The 24,236-nt window shown below is 46.8% G+C and overlaps 2 protein-coding genes across 3 annotated transcripts; both read left to right on the top strand.

The window, feature by feature from the left end:
* Window positions 1–179: 179 nt before the first annotated feature.
* BLM (BLM RecQ like helicase) lies at window positions 180–14,945 on the top strand. The gene is made up of 21 exons (XM_057386166.1): window positions 180–308; window positions 385–1,064; window positions 1,953–2,127; window positions 2,525–2,637; window positions 2,990–3,122; window positions 4,058–4,776; window positions 5,449–5,625; window positions 5,958–6,076; window positions 6,458–6,571; window positions 7,318–7,416; window positions 7,504–7,652; window positions 7,915–8,021; window positions 8,799–8,959; window positions 9,446–9,641; window positions 10,330–10,520; window positions 11,389–11,536; window positions 11,866–12,065; window positions 12,792–12,984; window positions 13,120–13,242; window positions 13,585–13,792; window positions 14,610–14,945. The coding sequence occupies exons 1-21, from the start codon at window positions 211–213 to the stop codon at window positions 14,791–14,793; spliced, it is 4,287 nt and encodes a 1,428-aa protein (XP_057242149.1). The 5' UTR covers window positions 180–210; the 3' UTR covers window positions 14,794–14,945.
* An 853-nt stretch (window positions 14,946–15,798) lies between these two features.
* Window positions 15,799–23,347, top strand: WDR76 (WD repeat domain 76). Of its 2 annotated transcripts, XM_057386164.1 has the most exons (13): window positions 15,799–15,881; window positions 16,189–16,548; window positions 16,978–17,070; window positions 17,453–17,508; window positions 18,021–18,150; window positions 18,825–18,926; window positions 19,012–19,055; window positions 19,152–19,305; window positions 19,992–20,144; window positions 20,745–20,959; window positions 21,355–21,507; window positions 22,426–22,479; window positions 22,964–23,347. In XM_057386164.1, the coding sequence occupies exons 1-13, from the start codon at window positions 15,819–15,821 to the stop codon at window positions 23,214–23,216; spliced, it is 1,830 nt and encodes a 609-aa protein (XP_057242147.1). In that variant the 5' UTR covers window positions 15,799–15,818; the 3' UTR covers window positions 23,217–23,347. The 2 variants fall into 2 exon arrangements, with proteins under 2 accessions (XP_057242147.1, XP_057242148.1); XM_057386165.1 differs by lacking the exon at window positions 18,825–18,926.
* Window positions 23,348–24,236: the final 889 nt, after the last annotated feature.

Below are 24,236 nucleotides of genomic sequence, written 5' to 3'. Positions count from 1 at the left end.
YGCTCTGAGGGCGGAGCCGCCATTTCCGGGAAGGGGCGGAGCGGAGCCTGAGCGTGCCCGCGCCATCGCGTCTGTGCGTCACTTCCGCCCTGCCGCCTCCATCCAACCCGGGCCCGAGRGACGTTTTGGCGCCGAATGCAAAGCGCGCGCGGCGCGGGTGGGAGGCGGTTCCGCGCGCAGAGCGCCCCCTGGCGGCGGGGCGGCCCCGCGATGGCGGCGGTGCCGCAGAACAATCTGTGGGAGCAGCTGCAGCGGCACTCGGCCCGCGGGGCCCTCCGCACCCCGGCACCGCCGCGGGATCGCCCGCCGTGAGTACCGGGGCCGGAGAGCGGGGCAGGGCGGCTGCAACGGCCGGCAACTGACGGCAATGTCGTCTCTTTGCAGGGGCTTCACCTTCAAGAAGGCGCCGCGGGGCTTCGCCGCCGCCTCGGTGCTGAGGGACAAGGATGTGAACACCTCCCTGGCCGCGCTCTCCTCGGCCGTGCCGGACARGAAAGCGCCATCGTGGGGCTGTGTTCCCCCCCGCAGCCCCGACCCCCAGCCAGCCTGTACCCCACCGGCTCCCGCCGCGGCCCCCGAGGTGTCCAAGGCCCCCGCGGCTCCCGGGGCSAGGGCGGGCAGTGCTGTTCCCGCCGGGAAGGCCGGTCCCGGTTCTGCCGCTGGCTCTGTTATCACCATCGGCGATGAGTGGGATGACATCGATGACTTCGACCTGTCGGGAATCGAGAAGAAATTCTCTCGGCCGCCCGTGGTGTCTCCCAAGGGGATGCGAGCCCCTCTCAAGGATCCCCCTCGGCCGAGCCCCCGGCCAGCCCCGGCCCCGGCCCCGGCCCCGGCCCCGGCCCTGCCCGACTCTCCCAGGGGCGCGGGGGAGGGTGCGGGGCCCGGCAGCCCCAGCGGGGAGGCAGCGCCGGAGGCCGAGCAGCAATCCTGCTCACAGCAGTCCGTGATCTGCCTCGAGGACTCGGATCCCTGTGGCGGGAGCGCGGCTGCGAGGGACAGCCTTCGAGAGGAGTCACCTGCTGACCCCCTTCTGGATGCCGACAGCGCAGGGGATCGCCCAGGTAAAGAGTTATTTAAAGGTCCTACTGAGCTGGAAGAAAATCTGTTTGCACACAGAGGCCTTGTCTGGTCATCTTATATCTAAATGAAATATTGAAACACAAAAAGTKATCTTTCTGCATATTTAACACAAATATAATAAGCACCACAAAAGAACTACCAACCCTCAATTATGATCACAAAATTCCTGCCTGCCATTGCTTTGGCAGCTCTGTTCCACAGTACTGCTCTAKTTCAGATTCCTTACCTGCTGTGTTTTGAAACTGGACCTTCATTTGGGAAATTAACATGTTAATACAACTAAATAACATCAAAGAGTGTTCTGGGATGCTGCCCTTGAACTGAATGGTGAACAGATTTGTGAACTTTATTTATGTCCTGATTAGTTTGTTCTTTTCCTTTCTCTGTGAAATTGATTTTAATAAGTTAATGATATTGACCTTTCTTGGTAGAATTTATCTTTTAAAACACAATGCATATACATTTACCTTCCAGTTCCGGTACAAGGACTATGCCTGCTGATGAGTCTGCACTCTTTTAAAGCTAGGTTTTAAAATAATATGAACTTTTTACAGAAATAAGTTTTTATAGAAGTTTTTTTTTCATATAGAAAACTATTGCAGAAAAATTGACCTCTTCATTGTTTCACTTCTGCCAGGGACAGGTGTTTGTAAATTCAGCTGTATCAGTTTTCCACTTAAATGAGTGCTTGTGGGATTTTGTCTGTTTTTAATGGGGGAGAAAAGGGGGCAGTAAGTTTTGTGCATTAAAAGTCAGAAACTGTATCAAACGTATGTTTTGAAATCTGGCTGCTAATTTTTCTTGTTGTCTGTTTGTAGCAGGGTGAGTGTACGGTGCTACCCAGCAATATTAATCCATTTCTCTTGCAGGTGCTGGAGGTGGTCAGGGCCAGGAGCCCCCGAGGGCTGAGAACAGCCCCTCAGAACTGGATGAGGTCACCGAGTCCTTGGCAGCTGCTGAGTTYGAGGAGGATGACCTGGACATCATCCCTCCCTCCCCTGAGGAGGAGCTGCCTCCCTTTTCCCCTTCTGTACAAAGTGTCAGGTAATCAGAGTTCACTGCTAAAACCATCTGTTTGTTGCATGATTAGAAAAGTACCAGAAAATACCTGAAACTGCTTGTTAAAAAGGTACAGATTAAGCTTATGTCACTCTGTTGCTTGGCAGGTCAATGATTGGCAGCTGCAATTAATGTTTTATCAAATATTAATTTTATGGCTGGTGTTTTAGGTGGCTTTCCCTTCAAAAAAAAAAAAGCCAAGTTAATTTTGTAGTGGGATGGGAAAAAATCACTGGGGTAAGATTCTGAGTGACTGCTCAACTCTTGGGTTCTACCTGAGCTTTCAGGAATTTATATTTTACAGACATCATAAATCCTGTTGTTCCATGGAAATGCCTCAACTTACAAATATTTTAACGGGTTTTTTGTCTGGTGTTACCAGTATTTTCAGAGACTCTCCCACTGGTGGAAGCTCCATGGCTGGCAGCTCTGAGGCCAGGCAGGAGAAGGTTCCCACAACACATCCTGGAGGTGATCCCAGTGCAGGGGATTCAGGTAAACAAAATGTTTTGGAATTTCATATCTCYGATTTTGGGGATAGTTTGCAACTGTTTATTATCCTGTGTAGTCCAAGAGCATGAACTAACAGATGGAGAATTAGCATCTATAGATGGGGAATTGACAAGTAGATGAATTATGGACAGATAATAAAAGACAAGAGCAAAAATATGTAGATTTGTTGAGTTGCTGCACACAGAAACAATTTCTTTATGCAAATGAACTAAAAATATCTTGTAAGTAAATTATTTAGACTGACTTACTGCAATGTACTGTTCTCTGGGAGAGTGGTATCCTCTGGACACATATTCTAATGAAAATGACAGTACTGACTTGGTCCCTGTGGCAGGTGAAGCTGTGCCTGTGGCCCGGCAGCTGTACGGAGTCATGGAGGCCATCTGTGAGCTGGTGGATGCCATCCCCCTGCAGGAGCTGCAAGCCCTGGGCTGTGCCAGAGCCCTGCTCCAGCACAGGGACCTCAGGTAGGCTGGAACCGCTCTGTGTGGAGCAGAGAACTGCCTGCAGGTGTCCCCAGCACACTGGAGAATGAGGCAGGAGGGGCTTTAAAAAGCTTGAAATTACTGACTGAGGGAATGGACAAAACATCCCAAAATGCTGCAAGTGTTAGCAGCCCCTGTGTTCTGCCAGATGGAAAGATCCAGTTGCACAGTCAGTCTGAGGAGGTGCCTGGCACCAGGTGCTTCTGGAGAAACAGATTGTGATTGTGATGTGATGTGATGTGATGATGTGACCTGCCAGGTGTCCTCCTTGGTTCACGTGCCACAGGCATTCAYTTGGTATTATCTCTCCTCTTGCTGACGGCAGGGATGGTGACTTCTAATATCCCTGAACTTGCCATCTTCCAATGTAATTACTGCTACCACAACCTGCTGCATTGCCTCCTGTGTCATCTGATGGCACAATACAGAGAAAAAGTGTTAGGATTTGGGATTTTGGTTAGATTTTTCCTGGACTGGGACTGTGAGCTTCTGTAAATGTTCCCAATACAACAACTTGTTTTATTTCTCATTGCTATAGTCAGACAGTCTTTAGAAAGTACTTAAAAACATTATTTGTTTCAGATACGTTTTTAACTTCAGGCTTTGCCTCTGAGGATTTATTTTTTATATTCTATGTTGCCTGGGTCCGTTCCTTGCTTTTAGTAACTCTTTTATGTCTGTAGAGATGATGTCATAATTTTGTCATTACTTTCTTCTGGTGGTATTTTCTATTGCCTAGACTTATTTGAAATAATTTTCAAACATGGTGACTCAGAACATYATGGAACCACCATATGTTAATATGTTTAATGGTAGTGAGACAAAACTGTTTAATGAATGTTGTAGAACTTGGTAAATCATTGCTTGTGACTAAATATATTTTTTTTCCTTCTTCTTTCCCCTGCCATCTCTCCCAGGAGAAAGCTGCTGGCTAATTCTGTCAGTGTGAACCAAAATGGCATAAACACCACTTTTGCTAGAAGCTGGAAGCCTTCCATGGAGCAGGGCCCTCGTGCCTGTTGTAGTGCTGGTCCAAGTCCTGGTTCAAGCTGGAGCTTCAGTTCTGACAGAAATTCCCCCAAATCMACAAACCTCCCATCAGTGCTTTCTRTCTATTCCAACAACTTTTCTATCAAAACAAATCAAACCTTGGACACCTCTTGTGCTTCAAAGCAGAGTGCTGAGGAGATCCCCTCCCCAGGAACTGCAAAACTGTCTTTTCCCAAGGGAAGTGGCAGGGAGSGAGGTTCCCACAGGCTCAGCCTCCAGTCCTGTGACAGCAGCTGGGATAAAACTCCGGGAACGAGGAATGGGAACCAGCCCCTGACCAGCACAGCCCTGAGGGCTCAGAGCACAGCTCTCACTGCCAGTCCTGCAGGGAGCAGCTTCAGTACAAATGATCCCAGCTTCGACCTGGATRACTTTGACATCGACGATTTGGATGAGGACTGGGAGAGCTCAGTGGCTGTTTCAGCATCTGAGGCACCATCGACACCTCTGTGTCAGCCCATCAGGGAAGGGCCACCTACCAAATCCCTCTTGTCCAAGATTATGTCCAGGGCCAAAGGGTCGGMTGTGGGATCCAATCCTGCTGCTCTGAAGCCAGGCTCCCTGATGGCAACAAAGAATCATCCAGGTAAATTATATGAGGATTATTGGGTTTTTCCATTTTTAAATTCTTATTTCTTTTTAAATCTAAGATCAAGTAATTACCACAGTTCAYATCAATGCCTTTTGTTTCTGTGGAAGTTTCTTTTGGTTCCTTTTTGCAAAGTCATCTTGGTTTTTTTTTCTCTTCCAGTGATGCCAAATTTGAATATTCCCTTCCTTTACAGGTTTCAGGCTTCTGGAAGCTGCTAAAATTGGAAATGAGGGTGTTTCTGTGTTTTAGTTAAATAATGATTCTGCAGTTTTTAATTCAAATTTTAAATGGTTTTCACTGCATRTTCTAAAATGGGTTTGTGGAAGCAAACTCAGACCCCCTGGGGCTAGGGTTGATCAGTGTCATTTCAGGTTAAGGTAGGAATATGTTGGTGAAAGGGGAGGTGAAAATCAGAGCCACAGAAAGGTTTGGAGTGGAAGAGAACATAAAAAACATCTCGTTCCACTCCCTGCATGGGCAGGGATACCTCTCAATATACCAGGTTGCTCCAAGCCCCATCCAGCCTGGCCTTGGATGCTTCTAGGGATGAGCAGCCAGAGCTGCTCTGGGCACCCTGTGCCAGGGCTTCCTCCACCCTCACAGGGAACAATTTCTTCCATAACTTGATGTCATAACTTACTCTTCATACATTTTTTTGTCTCCCAGATCCAGTGGTTCATAACCCTGCACTGGAGCGTTTCAGGGGTATGAAATTTCTCCATTCTRAAGAAATGATGAATATATTTCACAGAAAGTTTGGATTGCACTGTTTCCGGACAAACCAGCTGGAGGCCATCAATGCTGCTCTGCTGGGGGAAGATTGTTTCATCCTCATGCCCACAGGTACATTCTCTCACAGCACAGTGTATAGGCCTGCAGCTCCTTTTGTAAGCTTTGGGAYAAGCTTTTCTCTTCCCTTGTGCTGCTGGAATTCTGTGGCTGCAGGATTTCRGGAGCATTGTTGCACTGGATTATTTTGAGTGAGGGGATTGAATTTCTGCCTTCCACAATAATTCACATGGTAGCTCTTTCTTGTCCTACGGGCATCACTTCGTGGCAGGTGTTGGTAGAAATTCATTGTTTCCAAAAGTGCTGTAAAATGGAAAGTAAGAAACAGGTCTCCATCCGTTTTCTCTTGATATTCAACACTTCTGTGTTCTGTCTCATCTTCACAGGAGGWGGGAAAAGCTTGTGCTACCAGTTACCAGCCTGTGTCTCTGCTGGGGTCACTATTGTTATCTCTCCACTGAGGTCACTGATCATTGATCAGGTTCAGAAGCTGAAGACTTTAGATGTAAGTTCCAGCTGCTTTATTCAGTGAAACTGCAGGTAACTGGATTAGAAATCTGAAATTTTACAGCAAATCTTGCATCTCTTGAATATAAACTGCATAAATTGATTAGATGGATGCTGTGAACAGCACAAAAAGTTGCCTGGGAAGAACTAAATTGGATGAACTTGGATGTCTTGGCAATGTGACTGCTGGATTTATTGCTGCTCCTGTGTGTTGGATGTCAGAGCTGTGTTTTCCAGAGCAGATGCTGATTCTGAGGTCCTGAGAATTGTAATTACTCCCMTAAATTGAGCAGCCTGGCTCTGCAGCAAATAATGGCGGTTCTTCTGTTTTGCACATATTAAAACTCAATATATATATTTCTATATATTGTTAATACAGATTGCTGCAACTTACCTGACTGGTGACAGAACAGATGCTGATGCCTCAAAAATATACATGCAGTTGTCAAAGAAAGATCCTGTSATAAAGCTACTGTATGTCACCCCCGAGAAGGTCTGTACTTCATCTTCAGTTGTAAAACCATGGGGCTGTGAGAATGGAATTGCTGTGAGGTGTTAAAATATTGCACTCAGAGTAGCTTTCTGGGGAAAAAAATGGTGGACAGTTTTTAGATAATTCAGTAAGAATCTATATGSCTGTAGCTAATTTCAGTCAGTAATCAGCCAAGAATGAGAACTGAGTATATCTGTACAATGTAAATTCTTAAAACAAACTCCCATGCTTACCTATTTCAATCTATCTTGCTACATAGTATTGTTAATCACTGTCCAGCAGCTASAAAATCCAGACTGTGCTGAATATGGTAATACAGGAAAAATACAGCACTGTCAAGGTGATAGGAGATTGTTAGAACTTGCCTTGGGCTTCATTATATGCTGCCTTAAAAATACGTTATTGCACAAGAGTTTTGTAAGAGGGGGCTGGTTAGTGTGCTGATTGTGTCTTTCTTCAGCATTATCTTTCCCCATCTTTACTGACATAAGTCATTTAAATTTACTGAAATTTCCTCAGAACAAGCATCCTCTGGATAGGTGATCCCAGAACCTCATGGGAATCCCACACGAGCTGCTTTGTTAAAATGCAGCTGACTGGCATAATCTCTGTGCTTTGAAGATTCACCTGTGTAGTGCAAGTTGATTTTGCAGTGTAGGACAGTTGTTTCTGTATTCTCAGTCTGGCCAGGTGACACTTTTAGCCCAGGTATTTTGCTTCCCAATGCTACTGGTGGTGTGTCCCAGGTGTGTGCCAGCAACCGACTGATGTCCGCCCTGGAGAACCTCTACGACAGGAAACTCTTGGCCCGTTTTGTCATTGATGAGGCCCACTGTGTCAGCCAGGTAAAACCTCCACTTGTTTTTAGGAATTCCAAAAGACATAATTGGAGCATTTTACTCTGGTAGACCTAAATTTTGTTTTTCACCCAGTGGGGCCATGACTTCCGACAAGACTACAAGCGCCTGAACATGCTCCGCAGGAAGTTCCACTCTGTGCCCATGATGGCCCTCACTGCCACTGCCAATCCCCGTGTGCAGAAGGATATCCTAAATCAGCTCGAGATGCTGAAACCGCAAGTGTGAGTTGCTCAGCTGGTTTCTGAAACTGTTTGTGCCACTGACATTTTGAGTGGAAAACTTAGAAAAGTAAAAAAAGCATCATAGGCCCTTCTGAAATCCTTGTGTAGCTGTATTTGAGACATGAAATGCATAATAGRAGGTATATGCAAAATATTAAAGTAAGAACTAAAAAACGTGCCAAACCCTTCCTCACATGATGAAGGAAGCTGTTTAACACAAAACCCATAAGGCTGATGAGAATCATGAACTGTCACATTTCAGGTTTACAATGAGCTTCAACAGGCATAACTTGAAATATGATGTGTTGCCCAAGAAGCCAAAGAAGGTGGCGATGGATTGCTTGGAATGGATTAAAAAGTATCATCCCCGTGAGTATTGAGCAGCACACTGCTCACAGGCCTATTCGTGAGCCACTTCTCAAGAAGGCAAAAGCTTTTATAATGTTGTAATAAAGATATATTTACAAGAAAAGCAAGTTGRAGGTAAAGTGATGATATTGAAAATGGGAATCAGATTTATGTGCATTCTAAAGATAARAATTCAATTTAAAATGGAAAAGTAAATTATGGCCATGCTCTTGAGTAACTTTTCTGGAGCCTACCAGAGTTTTTAGCATCATGTCTTCAGAGCATAAAGGTCATGCAATATCTTAATTKTTTAATTGTGTTGGTCTGCTTATCTGCTTAACTGCTTATCTGTAGTTCTCCTTGAAACTATATTAAGAGATTCCTATCTTTATAGGCCCACTTTGGAGTTCTGCAACTCTTCCTATAACTGGACTACACCAAGCTCCCCTCAGAGCTTCTCCAGTTCTGTACTCTCAGGGAGCACTGACTTAACTGCTCTAACTCTTGAATTATATWTTTTTTGTTCATATATTCTAAATCCTGAGAATGCACAATACTCATGAGGAAAACATTTCTTTATTCCACCTCACCAAAAGCCCCAAAAGTTTGGGTAGGAAAAAGTATCAAGACTATCTGATATTAATAAAATAAGCTCTATAGTTAAGCAGTTATATCATTACTCTTACTTTTATTCCAGTAGGGAAAGGTCAGTATCTGCTTGGTAGTTCTGAATGTGGAGCAAGTGAAAGGGAATAAAGCTGTATTATAGCTCAGATTTCTTTTCCCATCTCTTTGCAGATGACTCTGGAATAATCTATTGCCTTTCCCGGCACGAATGTGACACCACAGCAGCCATCCTGCAGAAGGAGGGGCTGGCTGCCCTGGCCTACCATGCTGGCCTCACYGATTCCAACAGGGATCTTGTGCAGCAGAAGTGGGTTAATCAGGAAGGATGCCAGGTGAAGGGAAACTGAGAGGAAAAGGGAAGAGAGTTTTGGGAGGAGAAGGGAAGAATATTTGGGCACGTTTTTTCCTCTTGGTCTGGAAAATGAAAGGGAAGTTGTGCAATGTTATCACCAAATGTCTGCAGTATTGAATAAATGATCCCAACAGAGCTGCTGGGGCACAGCAGCCACCTTTWATTGGGAATTTTAATAATAAAAGGGGTGCTGTTCCAGCAGGGTGGACTTGCGCAGTTCAGAGCTTCAGAAACAGCTCTTGGCATGCTGCTGTGCAGAGACTGGAATTTGGGGTTTCCCTGTGTCTGGAGTGGCTCCTCTAACAGGAGGGGAGGTGCTGCTGTTTGGTACTTGTTTATCAATTTTACAGCTGGACATTCTGGGTCCTCCAGATTCCCTAATCCAGGTTACTTGCCTGCTTTCCATGCAGTGCTGCAAGAATAATTTCCGTAATGTATGTCTAGAGCATTATAATCTCCTCCCCAGGTGATATGTGCAACAATTGCCTTTGGAATGGGCATTGACAAACCTGACGTGCGCTACGTTATCCACGCATCCCTTCCCAAATCCATAGAAGGCTACTACCAGGAGTCTGGCAGAGCTGGRCGGGATGGAGAGATATCTCACTGCCTGCTCTTCTACAGCTACAGCGATGTGACCAGGCTGAGAAGGCTTATCCTGAGTGAGTTTTCTGGGAACTTGGAGATGACATTACAGCGGTCACATTGTCACTAGTCTCATTTAGCCTGTGCTATTTCTCTTTTACAAGTGCCATGGATAGTTCAGTGTTGCAAAGTGGGGAGAACTGGGAATCCTTACCAGGATGGTTTTCATTCAGGTAGCAAGAGCAGGATTTTTGTCACTTTACTTAATTTTAGTCAAAACCACTTTGCTTCACAGAATCATGGAATTGTTAAGGTTGGAAAAAACCTTAAGATCATCTAGTCCAACTGTTGGACCAACTCCACCCCCCTGTTCACCACTGAAGCATGTCCTCAAGTGCCACATCTACATGTTTTTTTAATTACTTCCAAGGATGGTGACTCCATCCAGGGCATCCTSTGCYAGGGCTKTGCTATCCGTTCCATGAAGAATYTGTTCTTGATACCTAATYKAAAYCTYTTCTSACACAACTTGAGGCCACTTCCTCTCATCCTGTCACACATGCCCTTYGCTTGACTCTTGTCATTCTAGGCTTATTTCCCTTCTCCATTTTCTAGAACTTCAGAGATAACATCTGTTCTACATCAGTTCTGTACTAACCCGCTCATCTTTTTTTTAACCAAAGCCAGTATTGTGTTTTGGCTGACAGTCCATGGAAACGCAAAGGTGCAGCTCTAACAAACACCATTGAATGAACTGTGTTTCAGTGGAGAAGGATGGGAACAGCCACACTAGGCAGACCCACTTCAACAACCTGTACAGCATGGTGCACTACTGTGAGAATGTGGTCGAGTGCCGCCGCGTCCAGCTGCTCGCCTACTTTGGGGAAATCAATTTCAACCCCACCTTCTGCAAAGATCACCCAGAAGTCATTTGTGATAACTGCAGTAGAAAGAAGGTAAACCCCACAGGTTTTACTGGTAGTGATGTTAAACTGATTTTGTATTTAGTTGCATCAAAAAATGGGTACATGACCTTTGGGAAGGAGAAAAGCAATAAATGTCCTATATTTTTCTGATGCTTCCAGTTATTTTCAGGCTTTAACCATGGACTTGTGATGCTCCTGTGAGAGGCACAAGGATGTTCCTTGTGGGAGGCAGGAGCTAATATCAGATCCACTGCAATGGCTATGGGGAAATCCCTTCAGTTCCCATTCTGATGTTTTCAGGGCAGCTTTGTGCTTCCAGAGCAGCATGAAGACCTCATTAGGCGTGCACTGCTAGAGGTGGCCCAAACATTTGTGCTTATGCAAACTTAAGTGGCAGGRGCAGAAGGGAAGGCTTCTGTAGAGGCAGGCAGGGAAGGGATCCTGATCAGTTTTGTACCTGTGAATATTGCTTCTCAGCCCCGTGTTTGAAGCATTCCATTTATTAAAGCTGAGATGGGACCAAGTTTGACCAGGATAATGCATATTCAGTCTCATTTTAATGCATTTTGGAAATGTAGATTCCAGAGCATGGCAGGCTAATTACAAGAATGTATTATTTACCTTGGTTTGCAGTATTTACCCATCAATCTTGCACCTCACTCTACATAAATAACACTATGGAGATTATGTGCAATCAGTTGGACTGGTTTTGTATTATCACATCCTGAATCCCTGTGACTGTATCACTGTGGGTTGCTAACTTGGAAATCACTGTTTCTTCATTTGGAACAAACTCAATTCACAGCTGAGAAAAGCTCAATAATGACAACTGAGGTTGTCAACATGGATTAGGGCAGAAACACATAATGGCATGTCCTAATCAAGTCTGRTTTAACAGGATTATAAATCAAGGAATGTGACCGAGGATGTGAAGAGCATTGTGCGGTTTGTACAAGAGCACTGCAGGCAAGCAGGRCGGATGAATGGGAAGAGGAATCCAGGCTCTGGCAGGTACACCCTGAACATGATGGTGGACATTTTCTTAGGTGAGTCTGTTCTGGAAACTCTTGAATAATYTGGTGCAGAGCCCTGACTGGGAATYAGGASTGTTGTGCRATGCCAGCAGGCAGTTAAAAGAATATGTATTTTGCAAAATTAATCTTCCCAAGAATCTCTTGATGGTRAGTGGTCCAAAATAAATGAAACTGAGTATTTAATCCATTTCAGGTTGCTRTAGTGATAATACTGGTTTTCTGGTGTCTAAAGGCTTTTTAAAATGTGAATAGACTGCCTTGGGAATCTCCCACAGRTCTGTAAATGCACATGAACACGGGCCTTGTGATCATGGGCTCATCCTATGCTTTCTGTTGCACAGGTTCAACGAGTGCCAAGATTCAGTCTGGAATATTTGGGAAGGGGGCTGCCTATTCCAGGCACAATGCTGAAAGGCTGTTTAGAAAACTGGTGCTGGACAGGATCCTGGATGAGGATTTGTACATCACAGCTAATGACCAAGCGGTGGCGTATGTCATTCTTGGAGAGAGAGCTCAGGCTGTGCTGAATGGGTCACTACAGGTGTGTAAAGATTTAGTTTCTTGAAGATATTGTTTTAAGAAAGGTGCTGCAGTTTTTCTGAAGCATATTACTGGGTAGCTAAACACAGTTTTGCCTCCAGCTGAACTAACCTCTAGTAGATGCAGGGAGCAGAATCCAACACATATGATTCCTAGTCCAGTATTCCAGTAGTAATGGGGGGCAAAAAGAGAGTTTGAGAGGCTTGGAGAGGTTTAAATCTTTCTCTTCTCCCCCACCCATCTGCTTCCTGCTGGACAGTGAAGGAAAGTTCTGACCCTCACAGAAAGCTGGCTAGGAAGGAAAGAATGAACAGGACACCCTTCTGCATTTTCTGCTCTATTTTTTCTAGTCATTGGTGAGATCTGATGGAAGATGCACTTCAGGAAGGTCAYAGAACAGTCCCAGGTTGCTTGAGGCAATGCCTCCTTGCATTAGTGCTGTGTTTGGAGCAGGGCTGAGCCCTCAGCATTACCCCAGTGACCTCTATTTGAAGCCATCTGGGGACTGGGCTCYTGGGAGGTTTTCTTCTTTCTAAACTCTGCCAGCTCTTTGTAGAGGAAACTTGGGGGTGGTTGAGTAGCCTGTAAAAAATGATTTTTAAAATGCATACTGGGTAAACAGCTTATTTWGGTCCATCAAAGGATACTGTGTTTCCTGTGCTGTGTTCCTGCAGTCAAGGTRTGCAGTAACTCCCTGGCAGGAGTTATGGATGGCCCCTTTTAACAGGTGGAGTTCCACGAGACAGAGAGTGCCACAGCCATCAGAAGGCAAAAGGCTTCCATGGCAAAGATGTCYCAGCGGGAAGAGATGGTTAAACAGTGCCTCAGTGAACTTACAGATACTTGCAAAACGCTGGGCAAAGTCTTTGATGTGCATTACTTCAATATTTTCAGTACTTCCACCCTAAAGAAAATTGCAGGTAAGGTCAGGTTTCTCAGAAATCCTTTGGGGCTTCTGCATAGGGGAACACAAAAAGGAATTAATTTCCTTCTGGGTATCTTTATAAAAAGTTATTTGTTTGACATGTCTAAGAGGGTACTTTGTTATGTTACAGAAACCTTGTCCTCAGACATGGAAGTTTTGCTGCAGATCGATGGTGTCACAGAAGACAAACTGGAGAAATATGGTGCAGAAATAATTAAAGTGATGGATAAATACTCCGAACACTCCATCCCAGGTGAGCTTTGTACCTCAACATGTACTTCCTGTTCAGTGCCCTTCTCTCTTCCTCTAGCAGAAGTTTGATTCAAAAAATACCTGGTTTTAATCACAAATAACTAATTCTTACAATTTTGTAATTGCAAAAGGGAGCAATCACTTTCAGAACATACCAAAGTCATTGCTACCTTCCCACTAGCTAAATTCAGGTATCTCCAAAAGACTGGGGACGGGGCAGTGCAGAGGAAGTGTGGAATAGCCAGGACAGATGTTTTGATGCCATCAGTGTGTTCTGGTGACAGTCTGACTGGCCCAGATGATACCTTGATTGAGTTAGTTTTACCTCCCTGCCTGTCTGTAGAAGATGCTGCCTGCCCAGGTGCGGACACAGCCACGGGGAGCCCTGSCTCGCTGGGGAGCGATGGAGAAGCAGAGGACGAAGGTACAACCTCCAGCTATTTTGGCAATAACACAAACCAAAGGAGGAAAAGGAAACGGCTGCCAAACTCCAGGGACTCCAAGAGGAAAAGGACAAGTGMTGGTGGCAGCCAACAGTTTCACTCCAGAGGGTACGTGCCTGTGGTCACGTGTCACTTCTCTTTGTCCACATCAGCATGGTGATGGTCCCAGAACTGCATTATCCCACTGCAGTTTCTTGAGTATATGCTTAAATAATGGTGTTGAAATTATTCAGGTGCCTGGTAAGAACTACTCTGCTGTGCTTTTCTGCATGTTTGGTTTAAAAAGCTGGTGAGGAAAGATGTTTAACAGYTGTCCTCACACTTGACTGCCACAGGCTAAGCAGGGACACTAAATTTCAGTGTTTTGTCATAGTCAGCATTAGCAGGCTGACCAGATTCCTTGTTTGAAATCATAAAGAGGTCTTAAAACTTTGAACATTTGGTGGAATATTTGAACTTCAGACCCTTCTTAATTCAAATTTCCTCTCTGATCATGCAAGGCAACATCTGCATGTTGGTTGGTCTTGAGCTTCGAGGGCAGATCTGCTACTTCCTGAAGATTTCCTCTTCCCTGCCCCATTTTTTATCACTCTGCTCCTTGCTTTTGTAGCAAATGGCTTTTCCCAGCTCAGCAGGTTTTGTYCCACCCTTGGCACTTTCCCATCTACTAGAATATCTGTCATTAACTGCTGCTGACTGAAGTGTCACTTGCTGTTGCTGCTCATGCTTGGGCACAGCCRGAGTAACAGCTCTACTGTTTGCATTTCAGAGGTACATTTGCAGCCRTATGTGTTTAGAGAAAAAATTTACAATGAGTGTGTAGTCCTCTAGAAAATGGAATGGTGATGCCAGTGAGTGCAAGCTGGTGCAGGGGACAGGGTGAGTGACACAGGTGTGTCACACACACCTTTTCTGATTTTTGCAGTGGCTACGGCAGGTACAGAAGGACCAAGAAGCTGCCAAGCTCGAAGGCTCCGGCTTCCTCTGGCGCCAGCTTTGTGTCCAGCAGCGTTGGTGCCACGCAGGGAGCTGCTGGGAAGCTGGGCATGATGGCACTGCCCAAACCCAAATCCAGAAGTTTCCTTCAGCCTTCGTATTCCATATTCTAACTGGGAAATGCAATTACTGGATGAAGCCAAGTCCCCCAGATGGAATCACTGTTTATTAAATTTTTGTTTTATTTGCTGCTGCTGAACCTTCTGGGACTTGTGTATTTGTCGGGTACAAAAGCTCACATTAAATAAATATTTTTTACTTGTCAGTTTATTTGGGCCTTTCTACTTCTGAGTGGTTCTAGAAACCCTTCTCTGTTGGTGACCCTCAAGCCTGTGATCCTGCTTTACAGCCCCTTCAGGGACAAGTGGGAGCACAGATACTGGGAGATGCATGTGTTCGAGCTGTGGCTGCCTGTCCTCCCTTGCTGGGGTGCTCCTCTGGATAGAGAGGGTTGGGAAGCAGAAGGTAATGAATGTTTTCCTTTTGATTCCCCAATTCCTGGAACTGGGGGTGCCCAGCCTTTCCCTGGGTATGCTTTTTTGCAGTTATGTTTTTTTTCTTCTTAAACCGTGATCGTGTTAGTGCCATGGCACAGGGCCTGGGAGCTGCCCTTGGCTCCGCTGTCCCTCCTCCCTCAGGACACTGCGTGTGTCCGGTGCGGGGTGAGAGGAGCCGTGCCTGCAGGGCAGGGCACAGAGCGCCGGGCAGGGCAGGGACGGGCCCTTGCCGTGCTTGACTGGAGCCGAGGATTTCATCCGCTCTTTCTGGGCAACGAGTCCAGGTGGCTGGGCTTGGGAGGGACCTTAAAGCTCATCCCGTTCCACTCCCTGCCATGGGGTGGGCAGGAACACCTTCCACTATSCCAGGTTGCTCCAAGCTCCGTCCACCCTGGCCTTGGACACTTCAAGGGATCCAGAGGCAGCCACAGCTTCTTTGGGCACCCTGTGTCAGGGCCTCCTCCCCCTTCACAGGGAGGAATTTATCTCCATTATCGCATCTCTCCGTGCCCGGCGGCAGCGACAGCCGCTGCCCGGATGGTGCCGCGGGCGGGACGGCGCTGAGGCGCTGAGGGCGGGAGCGCGCCCGGGCCGCCCCTCTGCGGGCGGGAAGCGCTGCCCCGCCCCGCCCCGCGCGCGCCATGGCGCTGTCCCTGCCCGGGGAGCCCGAGGAGCCGTCACTGCACTCCCGGCAGCAGCTGCAGGTCCGGGACCGCGGGCACAGCCGGGGCTGGGCGGAGAGAGGCCGGGAGAGACGCGGGCTGAGATGGGAGGGGACTAGGGGTCGGGAGGAGAGGGGGCCGAGGGGGGGGCCGGGGTGTGAGGAGAGGGGCCGGGGCCACGAGCCAGCGGAGTCTGGCAGGAGAGAGGAGACCCGAGAGGAAAGGGGGAGCTGTAACGGGGAAAGCGGGGGCGCTGAGGAGCGGGGCGGGCGGGGTCGCGGCCGTGGCGGCCAGGGTTCAGGGCCCGGGGGTGTCGGGGCTCCCCGCCGAACCCCATTCGCTCTCTCAGGAGTCCCTCCCGTCGGGCCCCGCCGAGCCCCGATCGCCCCCTGAGGAGTCCCTCCCGTCGGACCCCGCCGAGCCCCGTTCGGCCCCGCCAGAGTCCCATCTGATCGCGGCCCTGAGCCCGGGGCGGCAGCTCCGGGTGCTGCTGACGCCGCTGCCCGCGGCGGCCTGGCCGCGGCCCCAGAAGCGGCTGCTGAGCCCCGCGGGGACCCCCGCCCCGGCCGGCAAGAAGTCGTGCCCGGAACCCGGCACCGGCCCCAGAGCAGYCCCCGGGTCCCCGCCTGGCCCCAGCTCGGCTGCCCGCGGCCCTGACGGGYTGTGGGATGCAGACAGCGACGGCAGCGACGCGGGAGAAGTGGCACCGGTGAGTACCTGGGCCCTGGTTATTATCTATATAAAAGTAAAGCTTTAAAGTGGATTTTTTTTTCTCTATATGTAGTTTTTTCCCCTTTTCAGCCTCTGGCTGGCAGTGTCCAACTTCATTTTACCCTTTCACTGGAGTTTTAAGTTCTTTATTGAATCTCTTCATTATCGTTTTCATTATTAAAAAAATGTGATAACACTTTTCGTAGAGTTAATGCCAATGTAAATATTGTAAAGCAAGCTGAACCCAGTAGACAGATTTTGATGCTTATACATGACCACCCCAATTATTATGGTTTTGTGTTTGTTACAAATATATCAAACCACTTTAAAATAATTTATCCGTTGAGAAACTCACTTCCCTAAGCCTGGGACCTCTGTTGCAGACATGTAGCTGTGTGGTGGAGAGAATTGTTTTTCCTTTCTGCAGGATGGATACTCCGACCTATCAGCTTATGAAAGGAAAAGACTAAAGAACATTACAGAAAATGCTAAATTCTTTGCTGCTCTAAAGTTGCATGAGGTTTGTATAGAGTTTAATATCGTCAAAATTCTGTTTTTAAGTGTCATAATTGCACTGTCATCCCTCCTGGTGTGAAACCCTTCCCTCACTGGAGCAGATGTGTGAGGAAAACCATTAAAGTCCCGGAATCCTGAAATATTTGGAAAGAACTTTAAAGCCCCTCTCATTCCACCCCTTGCCATGGGCAGGGACACCTTCCACAAACCAGGCTGCTCCAAGCSCCCGTGCCTGGCCTTAGATGCTTCCAGGGTTGGGGCAACCACAACTTTCCTTATTATAAATAATTGCAGTAAGTTAACTGCAGCCTTGAGATAATTGTATTTTATACTGGTTAGTCCTTTATGGTCATTATAGATATAATTAATCTCTTTTTCTCTTTAAGTCAGCTGCAAGACTTAAACAAATTGCAACTAAAAGGAAATTTCATGTCACCAAAAGGTAAAATAATAGTAGGTGAGATTTAAATCCTTGATCCTTCWTTGTGGGATGAAAACAAATGTTGGGAAAAGGTATGGGGAAAAAAAAGAGAGGGCATGAACAAGGTGCAAGGGAGAGGGTAACCARTAAACACAGAGAAGACATTTGGCAGTGCCGAAACAGTGCCAGGGTCCAGCAGAAAATAAGCTGAAGCCCAAATAAAGAATAAACTGTGTGATGGGAGGAGGTGGGAATGGCCAGCTTGGTTGGTGAGTGGCAGGATGGATAATAAAGGAGGAGACCTGAGAAGGGTATATTACAGTGGTGGGGTATATTACAAGGAAACAGAGATGTGGGACCTGTGTGAGCATTGCAAAGTGCTCGTGGTGTTGTTCCTCACTGTCRCTGATGGGAAAAGCAACCCCATCCCTCTTGCAGTGGGCAGAAAGGGCTGATGTCCCAGCTGTGCCCTCGGGTCTGTCCCTAAATGCAGGGACTGGTGTTGTGTAACTGAAATGTTCTCATTGTTGCAGTCGCAAGCCTAAAAAGGTGGAGGATGAAACACTCCCGCGRCGATCCAGGCGCCTGCTCAGAGTGGAGCCATTGGACATTCCATTGCTGGAGACGCCTGCCCGGCCAGCAGCAGAGGAATATGCGAGCTGGGTAAGGGCTGGAGGGGGTGTGTGTGCATAGCTGTTCTCTAAAACCAGTGCTGGTGACACTGATGGGTGGCACTAGGTGTTGTGAACCCTGAGGCATTTRAGATGTGGTGACACAGGGACAGTAAGAAAGGGTCAATTCTGTCACTCTGAGCAGGTGCCACAGCCTTGCCACAAGCCAGGCAATGCTCTGTGATCCAGGCTGATTGTTTGGTGCAGTTGGGGATCCACAGAAGGATCCTGAGGTAAACATTCCACATTAACAGCCTAGGGAGCTGAGCAGCCTTACATTGAAATATTTATTACTCTGTGTCTTCTGATCTGGTTTATTTTCCTGGGAAATACATACCATCTCTTTGAAGCAGTGATGGAACAAGAAGTAAGTGTTCTGAGAGATGGGAGTTTAGATCTTCTGTGGAGCTATAGAATAGATCTGAATCTGTAGTACAGGTCTTGCTGGAGTATCAGGAGAGGAAGAAACCTAAGGGGAGGCAGTTTATGCTGCCAGTGAAATTCTCCTTATCTTTTTAAAAAGGTTATGATACCACCTGTTTTTACTGTTTATTTCCTGTCCTATCGTAGACATGTTTCAAAATGTCTGGTGGGTGGAAAGTACTGCTTCACCCTGTTTGTGATTTTAGTTCATTTAAGATACAAAAATTGCCAATGTCATCCCAGCCTCAGGCTCCAGTTGGACCTTTTCCCATGGTTCCAGAGGATCAGGCAAAGGACAGTAAATGGACAGAGGCCATACTTAGCACGTGGATGAGAATAAGTGAGGTATTGTTAGTTTAACTGGTTACTTTTGGATAATACAATTTCATTTGGGCACTGATTCTGATAAATATCTCCTTTCTGTCTGTAGGTGAAAGTGGATGATGCTGACAGGGTCACACCTGACATAAAGAGGTAATGTGAAAACAGCAGCCAAAACTGGGTGTTGTCTGGCCCTCCTTCCTTCTCTAAAGAACATTTTGGTGATTGTTGTTTTTTTTGGTTTTGCAGGTACCAGCGGAGCTTGAGCAGCATGGTGCTGAGTGAGGAGAACATCAGGAAGGTGGTGAAATCCCGAGTGTGTTCTATGGCCATCCACCCTTCCGAAAGCACCATCCTTGTGGCAGCTGGAGATGTGTATGGGCACGTTGGCCTCTGGAATGTGGTGAGTGGTTGATGTGCTCCTTGCCTGAACCAGGTGTGTGGTTCAGAACAGGTTCAGGTGGGGCACAGCCTGGGGTGGCATTTTGTCAGGCTCAKGAGGGTGTTTAGGCTTTCTCCATTCTTAGGGATAATACTAGGGTGGTTGGCAGAGTTGCCAGAATGGCTTTCCCTTTTGCTCCCCCTTGTTTTTTCCTGAAGTTCAAGAGCAGTCATCTTTGTGGAATGAGCCAGAACTTTGTCCAAAATGATCTGTTCCATTTCTTTTAAAATAGCAAAATGATGCTATTTAGAAGAGAAAAATTTAGAAGAGAAGATATAGGCAATTCTGCTTTGATGCAGTTTGGGTCAGCTTGAGCTCTCAGTAACCCAGTGTGTCCAAATTTTTATGTAAAAGGCACATGTAAGAGAAGGCTCTGTGGGTAAAAACTAGCCAGGTGATGCTGTCCAGATCYAGGGCTGGCGGCTGCAGTGGCACTAAGTGCAGCAGGAAGTTGTAGCTTTCCCTAATTAGGGACCAGAAGCAGCCTTATTGTCTGTATTACCTGTACTGGTGTCACCTCTCACCCAGCACCTTCTGTGTCCTCTAAAAAACATTCAAAAACCAGAGACTTGGCCTTAAGAGTTGGAGTAATGAAAAGAAATAACTACTGATCAGCACCTGTGTCTGTGGGATCTGTTGTTTTGCAGAGCTGCGGGTCTGAGGATGGAGCCCACATCTTCTTCCCTCACAGCTTCCAGGTCAACTGCATGCACTTTTCTCCCTGCAATCCTGCTCATTTGCTGTCCCTCAGCAAAGACACTCTGCGCTGTGGTGATGTCACCAGGGCTGTCTTTGATGAGGTGAGGAAATCTCCCCGTGGCTCTGCTGGGAAGGTTTAGTCTGCTTGTGCCAAGTAATTTGGTTGTTCTATTAGCAAGAAAGTTCAAGTTCTATTTCCACAAGGACATGTGAATTAACCTTTAATTAACATCTCAAAAATAGGGAGATGTTTCCTACTCGCCAAAATCTAGTGACAGCCTGGGTTCTCCCARTTTCTGAGTTTACATTTCTGCACATGATCAAAAGTTTCTGCAGCACTGGAGAATGGAAAAATACCCTTAATCATTGCTCAGTGCGTGCTCAAAGCAACAGCCCTTTGATTGCTGGAACACAGAGGTGACAGTGCCTTGTAGGRGCTCTAACAGGGAATTTGGAGTGTGGTGTTGCTGGTCTGATTTGGATGGTTAATTACTCCTAATCATTTCCCCTGTGGAAAGCATCCCTGTTTCACAGAAGGGCTACCTGCATGGCTGGGTAAGGCTGTCACATGTGCTGCACTAGTGTTTTTAGTGAATTTAAAAGGGAAAGGATGAAACCCATAGCCCAGGGAATGTTTGGGKGTTAGGAACAACTAGGTGTTTCCTTTAGTTCTGGTGACGTTTGACCTTCCTGTGGCTCAGATCTGCAGGAGTGAGGAAGACTACTCCTGCTTCGATTTCCTTGAAGAGAATGCCTCCACTACCATAATATCCCACTGGGATGGGCATGTGGCTGTTGTGGACAGAAGGACCCCGAGGATGTCCTCGGAGCTYTCTGCAGACATTGGCTTCAAGAGGACACGGACAGTCCACGTGCACCCTGTGAAGAAACAGTATTTCATGGCTGCTGGCTCACTGTACGTAGCCCAAATTGAACTGGTTGTTTTTTCAGTGGTCTCTGTGCTGGGGAGACTGGGGGTGAGCAGTTTGTCAGCCTTAATGTACAGTCAGAGCTGTCTTGGTCCTTTTAAAAAACAAATTTTCAGTTCTTAGCAGGATTTAAGGTGGGATTTGCTTTGATTTCCCTTCACCTTTTGGAARTGGGGACAGATGGGCCATGGTGGGCTTTGGCAGACAGAGGGACGTTATGGAGGACTGGTTGGGGTGGTTTTGGTGCTCTCAAAAYCCCTTGGATCCACCATTTGAGTGGATATTGAAGCTCTGAACCAGCTCCCACACAGCCTGCTGTGGCTTTGGAGCTCTTTTGGTAAATGAAGGATAATTATTTAGGGTTGTGTGGTACCTGTTGCAGGGATGTTTGTGTTTTTGACATTCGGTACCTGAAGGCCGAGGGGAACAAACCCGTGAGCTCTCTCACAGGACACAAGAGAAGCGTGGCCTCAGCCTACTTCTCACCTGTCACTGGGAGCAGGGTGGTGACAGTGTGTGCTGATGACAAGCTGAGGTAAGGCTGTGGAGGGAAGAATCCCTATGGAAAATACCAACCTTTTGGGCAGTTCATCATCATCATCATCATCATCATCATCATCATCATCATCATCATCATCATCATCATCATCATCATCATCGTTACTAGTGTTATTACTATTATTATTATCTCTCCACATGACCCATTACTGAGAACCTTCTGTCTTTATCACTTTAAAATAATGATAAAAATTTACTTCCATTAATATTTTTAATGTAGTTTTTAATGATTTTTTTGTTTGGTTGGGTTTTTTTTTTGTAATTCTTATTTTTCCGCAGGGTGTTTAACAGTAAAAATACGCAGGCACTGTTAATCTTTAAAAAACAATCCAAATCAAAACCCAAGAGAAAAGCCAGCCAAAACCTGGCTGGTGAACACAAACACAAAATGCTCAGAAATTAAATTTGTTTGTGGCTGGTATTTGACATAAYGATGCTACCAGCTCTTCTGTAAGTAGCCTACCATTTCATCATTTAACCTGCTGTGAGTTGCTTGTGTTAGAGGTTCTTTTTCTCCTGGTTACTTTGTAAATACARTTTAGGAAATTACCTGATTTTTGTTAAGACTGGGCAGTTTTTGTCCTAGCAGGGTGGGATCCCCGAAGTTCATGGGTTTGAAGGAGCAGGTGGGATGCTAGGCTGGCCTTTGGCCTCTCTAGCCCCTCCTCTAGAGCTGCCAGAAAGGATGGGCTGCAGTTCCAGCTGAAAGCAAATCCACTTCATCAGACACATCCAGTAATTCCAGTTGGAATGCTGGTGCCTCTGGCCAAGCTGGGTGTCTGTGCTGCTCCTTGTATCCCACACTCCTGGGTGGCCCCAGAAGCTGATCCTGCTGTGTGAGGGAAGGGCTCTCTTAGCACAGGTACATTGTTTTAATGTGCTGTTTTGTGCTCAGGGTCTACGACACCACATCCTTGTCATCGACTGTCACATTGTTCAGTACCATCAGGTAAGAAAGCACACTTGGGCTGAGGGCAGTGCTGTGGCCACTCCTACGGTCCTGGAGGGACAGGACAAGGGGCAGTGGCTTCCCAYTGCCRTAGGGCAAGATTAGGTTAGGTTTTGGGAAGGAATTCCTCCCTGTGAGGGGTTGATACTCTGGCTCARGTTGCCCTGAGARGCTGTGGCTGCCCCTGGATCCCTGGAAGTGTCCAAGGCCAGACTGGATGGAGCTTGGAGCAACCTGGGATAGTGGAAGGTGTCCCTGCCCGTGGCAGGGGGTGACACTKGATGGTCTCTARGATCTCCCAACCCAAACCATTCTGGTATTCTTGTTCCATCCTACATCCCAGGACAGGGATCCACTGCAGGGATCTGAGAACTCCAGTGTGAGTGCTAGAGGTTTAGAMGGCGAGGGAGCAAATAGGATATAAATTACGATTTTAAATACTGGATTCATGAGGAGGAATGTTTGTCTTTTCCTTCCCCTGCAGACACAACTCCAACACAGGCCGCTGGCTGAGCCGCTTCAGGGCCATCTGGGACCCAAAGCAGGAGCACTGCTTCCTGGTAGGCAGCTTGGCACAGCCCAGGAAGATCCAGGTCTTCCAGGACACTGGGAAGTTGCTGCACTCCTTCTRCAACACGGTCTGCCTCACCTCTGTRTGCTCCATTAACGTCGTGCACCCCAGCCAGAACATCCTRGTGGGGGGCAACTCCAGTGGCCGCCTTCATGTGTTCAAATAGAAGGGCCTTAGATCTGTTTTTTTTAACTTTCTGCATTGACTTTGTTTATTCCGTATTAAGCAGTTTTGAAGCTGACTGTTGTTTCTCAGGACACAAATGTACTTTAGAAAGTCTTAAAATAAATTGTTTAAACTGCCTTTGGCACCCGTGTCTTCCATGGAAATAAAATTCATCCTGCTGAGCGCCCGCAGCTCCTTCAGGTGCTCCTGRTGCTCCAGCCCCTTCCCCAGCTCTATTCCCTTCCCACTTCAGCCCCTCAATATTTTCCTTGTCTTGAGGGGCCCAAAACTCCCTGGTGCATTTGTAAAATTGTGCTTCCACAGTGCAGGATGTGCGAGGGACTCACCTGCAGCTCTGGAACTTGTGTGGCCCGAAGCTGCTCCTCACTCCAGTRAGAAGCTGCTAAAAGACCAAATTTCTCACTGAGCTGAGTTTTCACTTGAGTAAAGAAAAATCAGAATCACTGAACAAAGCTCATCCCAACTCTGCTTTTCATGATATTTAAATATTTATTTAAATTTAAAAATACTTTTCATGGCACCAATGATTTTATGCTAACTAAGGTATTGGATATGTAGAAAAAGGTACATTTCGAAGGAAAAAAAGATGTAACTTACAGTATTTGGCACATGAAAGGTTAATCTCTAGGTTTTCTTTATGAAAACTAAGAAATTCACATTTTCAGGTATTTTACTGTCTACTGCTGAAAGATGCAGTATGCTAAGACAAAATTGATGGGTTTCTGATCTTGGAACCTATGGAAATAACATTTTGATAGAAAGACGGGTAAAACTAACAGGGCCTGAAACGCGACAGGATCTGGGACGGACAGGAAAAACGTACAACGGAAAATCACCAATTCTYGTGGTTTTGCATTAAAACGCTGGGTGACAACGGCAGAGGTGACCTGGGGCTGGCACAGAGCGTTATCCAAGGAAAGCCAAGGTGGAAGATCCCAGGTGGGGGTTCGGAGGATGTGTCCGAAAAGGATGGAGCGTGGGATGGAGCTGTGCTGTCACA

Source organism: Malurus melanocephalus, unplaced genomic scaffold, assembly GCF_030028575.1.
Source record: "Malurus melanocephalus ecotype Western Australia unplaced genomic scaffold, MMel_1.1 scaffold_927, whole genome shotgun sequence".
NCBI lineage: Eukaryota > Metazoa > Chordata > Aves > Passeriformes > Maluridae > Malurus > Malurus melanocephalus.
Note: the sequence above shows the minus strand (reverse complement) of the source record. Positions and strands in the feature narration are given on the sequence as shown.